At 38.0% G+C, this 13630-nt stretch overlaps 1 protein-coding gene across 1 annotated transcript; it reads right to left on the bottom strand.

Annotated features, from left to right (window-relative positions):
* Positions 1–4417: 4417 nt before the first annotated feature.
* On the bottom strand, positions 4418–11028 carry TBCA (tubulin folding cofactor A). Its single transcript, XM_010180002.1, has 3 exons — positions 10927–11028; positions 7360–7446; positions 4418–4707 (listed from the first exon to the last, which is right to left on the bottom strand). The coding sequence occupies exons 1-3, from the start codon at positions 11011–11013 to the stop codon at positions 4627–4629; spliced, it is 255 nt and encodes an 84-aa protein (XP_010178304.1). The 5' UTR covers positions 11014–11028; the 3' UTR covers positions 4418–4626.
* Positions 11029–13630: the final 2602 nt, after the last annotated feature.

Raw genomic sequence — 13630 nt, 5'->3', positions numbered from 1 at the left:
GCTCCTTAATGGTGTACTTCCTGTCATTCATGCTGAAGTGTGGATGTTTCTTGCACCCCCTTCTTAAGTATTCAACTACAATCTGTAGAAGAAAATTATTTTCCTGAATCTTGCTCCCAGAACATAAACACCATAAAATAACAACCCAAAAGATGGTGCTAATATATTGCAAGGTTTGCTTTTCATTAAGACTATTTTGAGATGTGTTATACTAGACACCTGTCAAAAAAATGGTTTTAGAATCATGGTTACTTTTATGAATATAAGAAACTTACCTTCAAAGAATCCTTGGGACATTATTGCTGGTAAGAAAATTCTTTGTATTATTTAAAACATTTTTAGTAACATAACAAAAGCAACTGTCATGTAAATTAGCCAGTTATAAGAAATTACCCAAGTCTTGTGGAAGTTTTTCAAGTGAAAGAAGGAGTTTAAATTAGAGGACAGAGTTTTGACTCTACTTTCAGTTTTAATTGTCCAGTATTAGTAAGGATTTAAGAAATAGCAGTTTCCAGGTGAAGGTACCAAGTCTGTTCTGTAGTTGTATTTTAGATGCAGCACATCTTCGTAATCAAAGGGCAGGAATCTTAACTGTGCAAAGCTAAAACTTAAAAGCAGGTAGTAGCTAGCAAACGTGATCAGAGCAACGGGCACAGAACTTATTTGTTAACTTAACTTCCAAATTGTTATCTTCAGTCTACTTTTTTCTTCTCAGATCACCTGTTTTGTTTCTTCAGTCAGGGTGTAACATGGACTACTACTGTTCTATGACCTCTTGGTAAAGCAAATGCTTTGTTCAACTGGCAAGTAATTGAGAAACTTCTTAAATATATTCTGCCAGCAAGAGAGTTATAATTGAAAGGATAGTACCTCTATCCAGGGTATAAAAAATGCATTCATGGTAAGAGTGCATTCATGACAAATTAACATGTATCATCATATAAAATGGTAATTACAGCTTGTAAATCTTGGGTGGACTTGGAAAGGCATTATTAAAAGCTAGTGACAAGGTTCAAAGAGGATGGAGGTAAAAAATGTTGCCCACAGGATTTTTCTTTTCTGGGACAGTCTGCTAATGCAGACAATGTATCTCCAAGAACAGTAGATAACTTTAAAATTAGAAATAACATGGTATTACATCCTCTGCTACTACCTTTTGAGTTTGGGATCTGAGAGGGTAGTAACAATACTACTGCTTATGCTTAATTTTCTGCATTTTATTTTGCTATGGAACTTGGATCCAGTCTAAATGACAAATATTTTGTCAGCAAAAATAGTATTTTTGAATAATCTGCATCTAGGCACTCAGGGCACTGTTGGAAAAACGCAGTCTACCATAATACATCACTGGATCAACTGTTCTACTAGCATGAGTAGCATTATCTGCATGGCTTTGCCAATCCACCCTTCGGGGGCCAGCCTTTTGTTCTTATTGCCTTGTCACAATTTCTTGGTATAGTTTTTACAGGTACTATGCTGCTGTCCTCTCAGAAGCTAGACACTTCTAGAGGCATCTGGACACAGAACAAGTACTCTCAGGTATGAACATAACTTGATTTTCATCAGTGAGGCTGGCTATTTTCTGTACAACAGAACATGCTCAGTCTTCTGCAGAACTTAGTAAAAGGGAAGAAGAAATCAAGAGGGAAGAAGAAATGGAGTAGGGGAGAGTATCATCTTGGATTATGATGCAGTTGGAAGAAGCTAGAAGGTAGCCTGGACAGAGGAGTACTAGGCAAACATGAGTAACCACTCTACTCTAGAAACTATTGCACGAAGAAACTTTTCCCTAGGGTTTGGTTTATACGGTAGGTACTCAGTCCTGTGTGGCAACTTTAAATGCCAACTTAAGCCATATCATAGTGCTACTTTCCTTCAGCCACTATAGGTCATGTCTCTATTTAGCTTTTATGTTGACCTGCATTTCTTGTGGTGTTCAGCAGCTGCACATCATTTTCCTGTGTGTTTTCCAAAAGTGTGTATTCTTCTTCTGAAGAAGAGTGATTTTTATTTTAAATTATGCTTTACTCAGCAGACTCGACACCTCCCCATACCTCCTTTTCAGCTCTGCATTTATTCACCATGCTCCACTCAATGGCTACAAGCACAATCAACTGGTATACTGTCTGCAGCTTGTCAGCTAAGAGATGTGATCTGCTTTGTCCACTGCAGGTACCTTTCCTGGTGAAGGTTCATAGAAGAAGCTGGCTGAAACAAGTATTCAAAGACAGATTTTCTCCTCAATAGCAGTTCATTTGTGCTGTGAACTGTACAGTGTCTGTCTGGTGGTTACAAGGACACAGAGCTGGTAAGAAGGTGTGCATGTACTCTGACAAAACCATAGCAGAGTCACAAAAGGTTTCACCTCTTAGTCACTTTAAAAGTAGGTCATTCTGCAGTTAGTCAGAAATCTTGTGGTGTTGATAATCTGTCAAAGCAGTGCTTAAGAGTAACAGAGAAGTAGACTTACAACTCTCAATGTGCTTAAGGTACAGAAATAGAGGTACTAAAACTGCAGTTTAGCCAAACTCAGGCAAAATAAAAAATTTTATTAGAAGTATTCAATATAGCACCACACAAAAGGTACGCTGTGCTTTGTATTGCCTCTAAGGAACATGATAGAGCACTTTCAAACTAGAAAAACTAATGTAAAAAGCTTTCTTGTTCATCAGCAGAGCTTACTGTTTTGCTGTTTAGAGAAGCTATTCTGAAAGAACCATAGCTTTTGTACATAATGTTTTAATGATCACCTAGGTAGATTAAGCATTGTTACCCATTAGTTCTTTTTCATCTTCTGGGGTTTGAGCTTTGTTCAAAAAAGCCTCACTTTGGCTGAGGTGCTTTCAGGAAAAGCGTTCAGTCCAGAACTTTTACCAGCATATGCAATTGACAATGTTACTAGTCAGCTGCTAAATTCTGTTTCCTGAAAAAGTAACAGAATTTTGATCAATGGTAATGGTGTGAATTGGGGTCTATGAATCAAACCCAGGCAAACTGAGAAAGATTTGGAATCAACTCTTAATTTTGTCTTGGTCTCAAAGATAAACAAGGAATACATACTTGATAAAATTACAGATAAACTGCATTATAGAAAAAACACGGGTGACTTTGAAGTGTTGATTAGTCCATCTCTTCTTTCAGTACAGATTGTTATGCTACAAAGGCTTGAAATTATTTCAGATCATAGAATCACAAAATGTTTTTTGTTGGAAAAGACCTTTAAGATCATTGACTCCAGCCACTGAACCAGCCCTAAGTCTACCATTAGACTATGTCTCCAAACACAACATCTGCTTATCTTTTAAACACCTCCAGAGATAGTGACTCAACCACCTTCCTGGGCAGCATGTTCCAGTGCTTGACAACTCTTACAGTAGAGAAATTCCTCCTAATATCCAACCTAAACCTCCCCTGGTGCAACTTGAGGCTGTTACTCCTTGTCTTATCACTAGCTACCAGGGAGAAGAGACTGACCCCCACCTCGCTACCCACTCCTTTCAGGTAGTTGTAGAGAGTGATAAGGTCTCCCCTCAGCCTCCTCTTCTCTAGACTAAACCACCCTAGCTCCCTCAGCTGCTTCTTATAAGACTTGTGCTCTAAACCCTTCACCAGCTTTGTTAACCTTCTCTGGACATACTTGGGTATCTCAGTGTCCTTTTTGTAGTGAGGGGCCAAAAACTGCATGCAGTATTTGAGGTGCAGCCTCACTGGTGCCAAGTACAGGGGAAGGATCACTCCCCTGATCCTGCTGGCCACACTACTCTTGATGCAAGCAAGCATGCACAGTGCTGGCTTGTATTCAGCTGATTGTTAATCAACACCCCCAGGTCCTTCTTCTCTGGGCAGCTCTCCAGCTACTCATCCCCAGGCCTGTAGCACTGTATGGTGGTGGTGTGACCCAAGTGCACGATCCAGCACTTGGTCTTGCAGAACCTCATGCAATTGGCCTTGGCCCATTGATCCAGCCTGTCCAGGTCCCACTGCAGAGCCTTCCTACCCTCAGGCAGATCAACACTCCCTCCCAACTTAGTGTCATCTGCAAACTTAGGGAGCACTTGATTCCCTTATTCATGTAATTGATAAATATATTAAAATAGGAGTACTGGAGCCCTGGGGAACACTGGATTTAACTCCATTCACCACAACTCTTTGGGCCAGTGTTTTATCTAGTGAAGCATATAAGGTGCTTCATCACACCAACACATAACAGGGAGGTTGGAACTAAAATAATCTTTATGGTCCCTTCCAACCCAAACTATTTTATGATTCTATTTAATTCTAAAATATTGGTCCCTCATATTCCTTACATAGCTAAACTTTGTTTCTTAGCCTGGATTGTTCAGATTAAGTTCTGTACATTAGATATCACACTGTTATGCTTACGTTAAATCAGCTTTATTTTTCCTTTTTGTAATCAAGGTGAACTGGAAATGTTTCTGTTTTGCCTGAACATAGAACACACAGATGTGTCAGAACATCCATTATTTGATGCATTTTGCAGTTAGAGAAAGGCCAGTTTGCATAATGGGAAACTTAGCAAGTCAACAATAGTAATAGAGCCGTAGTCAAATGAAACTGTGGAATGGACCCAGTGCTGATGCATATAAAGAGAGAACTGAAAAACTTCTAGGCTTCCAGCTTCACTGACTCCAGTATGGAACGTGCTTCTTTATACTCTTCGGCTTCTTCCAATTCTTTTTCATTTTCCTAGAATCAAAAACAAAATTTCTGAGTACTTTGAAAATAACTGACATTGGATAAAACTTAAGGTAACTATGGAAAAAACCTGGTAACAACAGATGAGTAACATTGTAACAACTTTTTTGCCTCAGTCTTTATTTGCAACCTGTTTTCTCATACCTCTTGTGGATAGACTGCAAGACAGGGACTGGGAGAGCAAAGTTCCCCCCCACTGCAAAAGAAAATCAGGTTTGAGACCACCTGAGGAACCTGAACATACATAAGTCTATGGGACCTGACAAGATGCATCCCAGCATCCTGAGGGAGCTGGCTGATGTAGTTGCCAAGCCACTGTGTAGTTTCCAAGCCATCTTCCCTGATATTTGAAAAGTCATGGCAGTCAGGTGAAGTCCCTGGTGACTGGAAAAAGAGAATCACTGCACCCATTTTTAAAAAGAGTAGAAAGGAGGAGCCTGGGAACTACTGACCTGTCAGCCTCACCTCTGTGTCTGGGAACATCAGGGAAGAGATCCTCCTAGAAGCTATATTAAGGCACACAGAGAACAGAGAGATGATTCAACACAGCCAGCATAGCTTCACCAAGGGCAAGTCCTGCCTGACCAACCTAGTGGCTTTCTACAATGGAGTGACTATTATCAGTGGATAATGGAAGAGCAATGGATGTCACCCGTCTGGACTTCTGTAATGCCTTTGAAACAGTCCCCCACAACATCCTTCTCTGAACTGGAGAGAGATTTGACAGATGGACTGTTCAGTGGATAAGGAAATGGTTGGATGATCACATCCAGAGGGTAGTGGTCAATGGCTCATTGTCTGGATGGAGATTAGTGATGAGTGGTGTCCCTCTGGGGTCCATACTGGGACCAGTACTGTTTAGTATCTTCATCAGTGACAGATTGACAGTGGGATCACAAACACCTGCAGCAAGTTTGCAGGTGACACCAAGTTGAGTGGTATGATTGACATGCCTGAGGGACCTGGACAAGCTGGTGAAGTGGGACCATGTGAACCTCATGAGGTTCAACAAGGCCAACTAGAAGGTCCTGCACATGGGTTGGGGAACTGTACTGACAGGCTGGGGGATGAAGGGGTTGAAAGCAGCCCTGCAAGGAAGTATTTGGGAGTACTGGTGAATGAAAAACTAGACATGAGCCAGTAATGTGTGCTCACAGCACAAAAAGCCAAACATATCCTGGGCTGCAAAAAAACACATGGCCAGCAGGTTGAAGGAGGTGATTCTGACCCTCTTCTCCACTCTGATGAGACCCCACCTAGAGTACTGCATTCAGCTCTGGAGTCTTCAGAACAAGACAGACATGGACCCATTGGAGTGGGACCAGAGGAGGCCACAAAAATGCTCAGAGGGATGGAACATCTCTCCTATAAGGACAGGCTGAGAGAGATGAGGTTGTTCAGCCTAGCGAAGAGAAGGCTCCATGGAGACCTTATTCCAGTTTTCCAGTACTTTAAGAGGTAAGCACTGAAGGTGAGCTAAGCACAGAAGGCAATTCTTGTAAACAACCGAATTCTTAAAAACAGTAGTATCTTTACCTATTCCTTGTTTCAAGTTTGTACAGCACACTATATGGATCAATAGCACCACATCTGCATGCCACTGAAATCTGGACCAGCTAACTATTAAGTAACTAGCTGAATGACAAATGAACCTTAAGTCCTGCCAGGTACTTTTAGTGCCAGGTGAGTATCTATTTTGGAAAAGAGTAGAGGCATACTACCTGAAGATAAAACACCTTGAGTTTTCCTTTGAGAAGAGATTTGCATCGTAGCCATCAAATGTGTCTGGGGCTTAATTTAGGGTATGTATTTTTAGCCTCACAGTGGTAATGTGTAGCTTAATTCTTGATGAGAAGGTAGCTTTTAGAATAGGCATGATTATCTTCACACTTAGTATAGTTTCAGTTAATCTATTTGTACAAGATAATATTTATTTCTGCAGGTATCTGTATCTTAAAATGTGGCACTAGTGCTTACCTGATTAATAAAATATAAAGCAGTACTCAGCAAGGATTCAGCTGTCTTGTTTCTTGTCCATACCATAATAAACATAGTAATGAAAATACTTTGCTTATTTCAGTTCACTACAAGCATATTATATACATGTACACTATCTAGAAAACTACCTGAAGTGGGTGAACTACTTTTTCTGATCATGTAACCGTACTGTGAGCACTGGAACAGGCTGCCCAGAGAGCTTGTGGATTCTTCTTCTCTGGAGACATTCAAAACCTGCCTGGATGTGTTCCTGTGAGACCCAGTCTAGGTGATCCTGCTCTGGCAAGGGGATTTGACTGGGTGATCTTCAGAGGTCCTTTCCAACTCCTAACATTCTGTGACCTAGCACAGGAATTCAGAGTCCATTCTAGCAGTTCAGGTGTGTATTGAGTGCACATTCTGTTAAAGACAGCTTCTAATACTCTAACACACACAGTCTTCATAGACTGAAGACTAAGCCTGCAAAGGCAGTTACCTGAAATGAAGTATTGGTATGTTATAGGATGCTAGCCTTGGGACTTAGAAAATGTAATTCTTCAATCCAGTTCTATTATATTTCAACTGCACTGCAGACAAGCGTGTTTATCCAAGTTCATCAAGGAACAGCAGCATTTCTTGATCAGTGGGTTATGGTGCTATACTTACTAGTAGTTGAGTAAGATCTGCATGTGCAACTTCTAATCTGCGCTGGCAGTCTGGAATCATCATTCGTGACTCTTGTAAGATCTCAATCTGTAAGAATTAGAAGCCAGTAAAATGAAAATGTATTCCACATAGGAACAATTTTTAAGGTAAGTCTTTACTCTGAAAAATCCGTAGTCCAGTCATTATCTAGGAACTTCGGAACAGTTGTATGTACTTTCTGAATAAGTTTCTTTATTAAAAGACAACACTTAGCATAATTGCTTAAAACTCTTGTTAGCTTACTTTGTGCTTACTTAAGTATAAACTATGAAGTGCAAGAGAGTATTTAGAATAATTTTTCCCTTAGGAAAAAAAGTACTACCTGATAAGCTTTCCATACAGCATTTGTTAAAAAGGCTATTTAAAACAAACTTTCTCCTTGCTAACTTTCTCCTGCTGTCTTCAAGCAGCTTCATCCAAAATGGGATCAGCTGGTTATATAAATATCTCCTGCATCTTTTGGGTAATAAAGAAAAACAGTGTTCAGGTAATACCACATAGAGATAATTACTGCATGAAAAAAGTTATTGAGTTATTGATCACATTGTGTGCACACTGCAGGAGGCTCTGACTGAAAGACAAAGGTAAAGAAAAATGAAAAGCAAAGACCAGCAGGTTCATATTTTTGATGCTTATCATGCATAAAAAGTTATTACTTCTCCTTGCGCTTCATTTTAGGAGAAAGATTATTCTCACCATGCTCTTTGAACAAAATTACTAAACTGGCACCCCACTGAATCTGAACATCCTGCCTCCTCCTACAGGAAACAACTTCAGATTTAAACAAGAGAACATTTATTTCATGGAACATTTCTGGAACTGAAATCCAACCACTGAGAATAAAAGAGATGCAGATTTGTTCAGTAATGCTAAATCTATATAGAAATTAAAATCTGTTAAATATTTAAATATGTCTTCTGCATTCAGGATAACCTGCAACAGAAGGTGTTCCCTTTAAATGGCTTACTTCATTCTGTCATTCTGATGTATTCTCCTTTCAGTATTAATGCTGCTATACTGAAGGGTCATTGTAAAAGGAAAGATAACCCATAGCTAAGAATGTATTCACACATTCAGGAAGGTTTTATGTAGTAAGACATTATTAGCAAGTTTTGTGTGTCATATACTTAAGTTCTTAGTTCAAGTAATTTTTGAGATAAAGGGTTTAAAAACTGTTTCTAATTTTCTTTCAGAGAATCTAGAGCAAAACCTGTGTAATGAAGCAAAGATGGGTGACAAATGTTAAAAAAAAAAAGTTAAGCACCCCAAGTTCTAGTTCTCACTGCTATTACAACTTTTAAAAATTCAGTGTTGGACTGTATTAAAAATAGGACTAAAACCTCCGCATATTACACTCTCAGCAGTGAATGAATAAATAAAGGTTTGTAACTTCCATGGAATGAGGTGTGCCATAGACCACATGAGATTATTCCTTCTGCTTCCTGTAGAAGAAACTCATTCTATAAGGAACACCTACAGGAGTGAGAATATCCAAGTATGACTTCCTTGGGCCAGCATCCCTAAATAGTTGTGTACTGTAAAGCTGGTAGATTATATGAAAAGCAGTAATATATTTTATATATACCACTCAATAAACAATCTGGGAAGGCAGATAAATCTAGGATCTGTAAGCTGTAGTCCTGGGTGCTATAAGAACTCAACTGCCAGCTACCCTAGTTGGTCACTGCCTCAGCTCAAGATGGCTTGAGTTCACAGGAACCATAAGCTGCCCCACAGTACATGGAGTTAGGAGAAAAATACTCAAACTCTTTAACTGTTGTTCTACAAGGGGACTGATCCCTCCTTATAGACCGAACACACCCCGAAGTCTACATACAGTGTAGGAATTACATTCTTAGTTTTAAAATACAATTTCCTGTAGTCACTTCTGTACTGTTAAACTGTTCTACTGCAGAGTTGTAACTAGAAAGCTAAATGGGAATAGTAGTACATTAAGAGGTAAGCAATGCTTTTAAGCATCCCCCCCTCAACTCTGGATTGATTTGTATATACATACCCAATTTAGCCAACACCTCAGCTGAAATAATAATTATTTTCTTAGTCTTAAATGATTAATTCCCAGCCACCAAATGTTACATTTCATTATTGAAATAAAAGACTACAACCATAGGAATTATTAACTAAAAGCAATTATTAAAGTGTGTAACTGTAAACATTTTTCCTGAAGAACTTCTCAAAGTATTAACTCTATCCAAAATAAGTTTTTTAGCAAACTCTTCTGGTACTATACAATTTTCTTTAGAGCAATAGATTTGATCCTATAGAAAGTGTGTGTATTCCTTCTGAGCCTCCAAATTCTTCATAACCTAAAATATTAACAACTTCCAGAATGCAAAGTGCACTAAAAGACCAATGAAGATGTAATTGGAGAAACTGATTGCTTTCAAAGCAGATCAGGCAATTTCTGAATTAATCAAGACTGTTCTCCGTGAAGGCTTTTCTCATTGGTCTTCGAGAATACCTTCCAGTAGTGTGTAACATTTCATTTCACAGCAGAAGTTCAGAGCCTCCACTGTTTTTGACTTTCATGATATTCTGCAGGTCACTGCGGAAATACCATGGTGCAGTCAAATAATCTGATGAATGGGGGACACTAAAAATGGGAATTGCATTCATTAATTCTTGTTAGCACCAGCAGATCTTCAGAAAGACTACTATTTTGTAGGACTTTGCAGTCTCAGTGGTGAGGCAGACACAGCTCAGGTCTAGAAATACAGTTCTTCATTTGTACACAAATTCTTTATTTGTAGTTCTTTCCCATGGCATAATGAGAGAAAGGCAGGACATACACACACAAACTGAAATCTGAACTTAATTAAAAAGTTGTTTTAGCTTGCTCTAAAAGGGCTTTCTCCTATCTTACTTTCGTTTTTCTCTTTTTTTTAAATATAGTTCTGTTTAACGTCTTCTCCCATTGTTAAAAAATTAAGATGGGAGAACAGTAGGTTTTACAGCATGATGCCACCAGACTACTGAAACAAGTGAAAATAATTTTTATTTACAGTGTCCGTTTCTGTGAAGATTTAAGAGAAAACATCTGGGAAATGCTCAGGGAAAATACATATAAGTTAATGTATCTAGCTGAAAGAATATAAAAGTTGCAGTTAAACACAGATATGCCAAACTTCAATAAAGAATAAACACAAATCTCCCAAACCCAAGCCTTTTCTCGGTGACAAGGAAACTTGACCCTCCTTCTCCTTCCAGAAGGGCATATACCAACTGTCAGACACCACTGTCCTTTTGGGGTAATCTTCCAAGTAAAATGTAATTGTATTGTAATAATGACACTAAACCATACTCTTGAGCAGATGAAACTACAGCACACACCTTGCTAGCCAGTGACTACACTACACACTCCTAGGCTTTTATAATTGACAGAAATTTAATACAGTATTTATAAAACAGAAGTCTGGAAAAGGTTCAGGAGAGTCTTTTATTTAAGTGTGACTGTGATTAAATGCAAATAAAGAAGGATTTTGTAAAACAAGTTCTAGGATAGTTTACCTGCTTCTTAATTCCATAATCATCACATGCTTCAGCTTTCATTTTTTCAATCTTTTCTTCTTGCTGTTTTGCTTCTTTTTCATACATAACTTTTTCTTTTGCCAATCTGCAATTAAACCAAGTGATTGTGTCAATCTGGTTCTATTACAGTAAAAATTTACACCACTGATTACAACTTCCCACTGGAAAGGTGCAGCACTATAAGATAATACAGTTTCATGAAAAAAGGCTATTAACCACTGCAAAAAACTGCACCTAGGAAATGCTGAATTTAGCTATAATGTATAATGATTCTTATGAGAATAATTTAAATTTAAAAAAATTTTTAAGATTCTGTATGGTTTTATCCATACAGAATATCCTAAAAAAGTTATATATTGGTACTTGATTTCAAATACATAACAGAAAGAGTTAACCTGCCTTGTAGAACTAGATGACCACTAATAAAGACAGTAATACAGAGAAGACAGCTATTTCAGAAAAGTCCTCATGTCATAGGTAGCAAACCCAAACAATATTAACATGTCTGCAAAGACAACATTATTATAATCAGCTTTTAGATCAGCATTTGCCAGTGTTTCTCAACATCACTGAGGTTCTGATAGCTTTGCAAGTAACATGTATTGGCTGGTACAATCATGCGGTCTTTCCTCATTCACTACCTAATACCACCACTGCACTTGGATTATTAGATGAATAATGACAGACATCCTATTTAGCAGTAACTTTGAAAAAAGTTACCACATGTAAATGAAAAGAAACAGCACTTTCATGTTCATAAACTGTGATCCCAGAACATTTTTTTTCCCTGATCATTGCATTTCAGGCCATTAAATGCATTATTTCCCATACTAGTTTTGTACAAAATAATGAAAAGTAAAATTCCCAAATCACACAGTAGCCTCATAGTCTTGTGTTCCTTTGAGTATTTTCTTCATTCACCTTAATGCTGGTTTGGGGGTTACAGAAAAAAGTAACAGCTCCATAATTTACATTATATTTTCTTTATGGCCTATCTTTCAAAGGAAAAATAATACATCTTTTAATCCTAATAATGGACCCATACTTGGGAGCAAGATTCTCTTTGCTAAGAAAGTATAGATTCAAGAGTAAACAACTGTGAAGGTCAGAAAGGAATTAAGGTAGTCCAGTCTGATGTCCTACAGTAATTTTTACACTGCAAGCCCATTATCAAACTTTACTTCTTGTTGTTACTACAATTTTGCTGTTGCATCTCTCACTTTGTTACATATGTTCATTAGGTATCTGTTGGATTATGTAATGCTAGATCTGAAACAAAACATCTTTCAGGATCCGGAGAATAACAAAGTAATTTCTGATCAGCTAATTCAGGACCAAAACAAAGGCTGAGATGCTACTGCAAACCTGAGAGCATGCCAAAGAAAATCCTTCCCTAAACAAAAATAAATGTAAGATCAGCCTACATAAGGTTGTTTAAAGAGAATTTAACAGCCAAAAGAACATAATGAGATCCAAGAAGCAAAGAATATATTATACAAATGGAAAGAGAATAAATAAAGGTCTAGTAGAAAGCTTCATGGTCACATTAACACACCAGAGCAAATTAATTCCTAATTTATCACAGTTAAGTGCCCTGATAGAAGTGCTGCTAAGGATGGACAGAATGGTACTGGGGTGACGTGAACCTTTTGTGAACGGAAGCTGCCACAAAAGCACCACTGGAGTAGTATGTTGAGAAAAATTCCGAAGAGAATGTACTGATACTGCAACAGCAGTGCTTTTGTTAGAGTTTACATAATCAAAAATTGTCTTCCTAAAATAGCCTGAAGCTGTGGCTCCACAACAGTTGATCTAAGCTGGGCTATGGCCACACACCTGAAGTCACTTCAACCCTTGTGGAGTCACACCACCAGACACGGTCTTCAAAAGAAGCTTTAACAGCCTGTAGAGCGTGTACTGTAGGTATTGTCTAGGCCAGTTTCTACACATCAGCCAAGTGCTAGCTTTGAGAAGTAGCACTGGGGAAAGACAGCAGTCTAATTATTGCTAATAAAGACACTAAATCAGTGGCTGTTACTTCAACTACTGGAACTAGCTCCAGTATTAGCATCAGCAAATATTGATTTAATAGAGGATAAGTTAATTGTTTGATCAAGGTTACTTGATTTAATTCCAGACAGTATTATTTGCTTTGCTATTTTTAGGTTCCAAAAAAGTTAATTTTAATCAACTTGTGAGATAGATGGGTTTGGGGTTTTTTGAGTGAAAACGAGAAATTCCCTTGAGAAGCAAGAGGAAAAGAGAGATGATTAAATGTAGTTTTTATGTTGATTCCCTTACTCAAGTGTGTATGCCACTGAAACTAAAGGCAACTTGCACTGCTAAAACCAGCATTTGAAATTATTTTAATTTTTAGCTAAAAGGCACATTTTTCATTAATTATGTTTTTACATTACATCTTCACATTCACAGCTCCCTGTACGCACACTAACTTTTCAAAGTGACTGCTAATCAAGTTGCTTACTTTTCTCAAACAGGAAAGGACTGCATGTTCTGGCCTAATTGAGAACTAAATGTAACTTGATTTTTTTGCCGACCCTTCTGCTATCTGGATACATAAGAATTGCATCAGTATTTACCTACCTATTCCTATTTCTCTAGTAATTGTACATTTCAGTAACATAACTTGAAATGTTCTTTCAAAAAAGGAAACACATGAAAC

This window comes from Mesitornis unicolor, unplaced genomic scaffold (assembly GCF_000695765.1).
Source record: "Mesitornis unicolor isolate BGI_N332 unplaced genomic scaffold, ASM69576v1 scaffold13962, whole genome shotgun sequence".
Taxonomy (NCBI): domain Eukaryota; kingdom Metazoa; phylum Chordata; class Aves; order Mesitornithiformes; family Mesitornithidae; genus Mesitornis; species Mesitornis unicolor.
Note: the sequence above shows the minus strand (reverse complement) of the source record. Positions and strands in the feature narration are given on the sequence as shown.

Coding starts and splice junctions, on each gene's coding strand:
- TBCA (XM_010180002.1), bottom strand. CDS start 11,013: ATGTATGAAAAAGAAGCAAAACAGCAAGAAGAAAAGATTGAAAAAATG. Junction 7,447..10,926: donor ATTATGGAATTAAGAAGCAG/GTAAACTATCCT, acceptor TAATTCTTACAG/ATTGAGATCTTACAAGAGTC. Junction 4,708..7,359: donor CAGATCTTACTCAACTACTA/GTAAGTATAGCA, acceptor TTTTGATTCTAG/GAAAATGAAAAAGAATTGGA.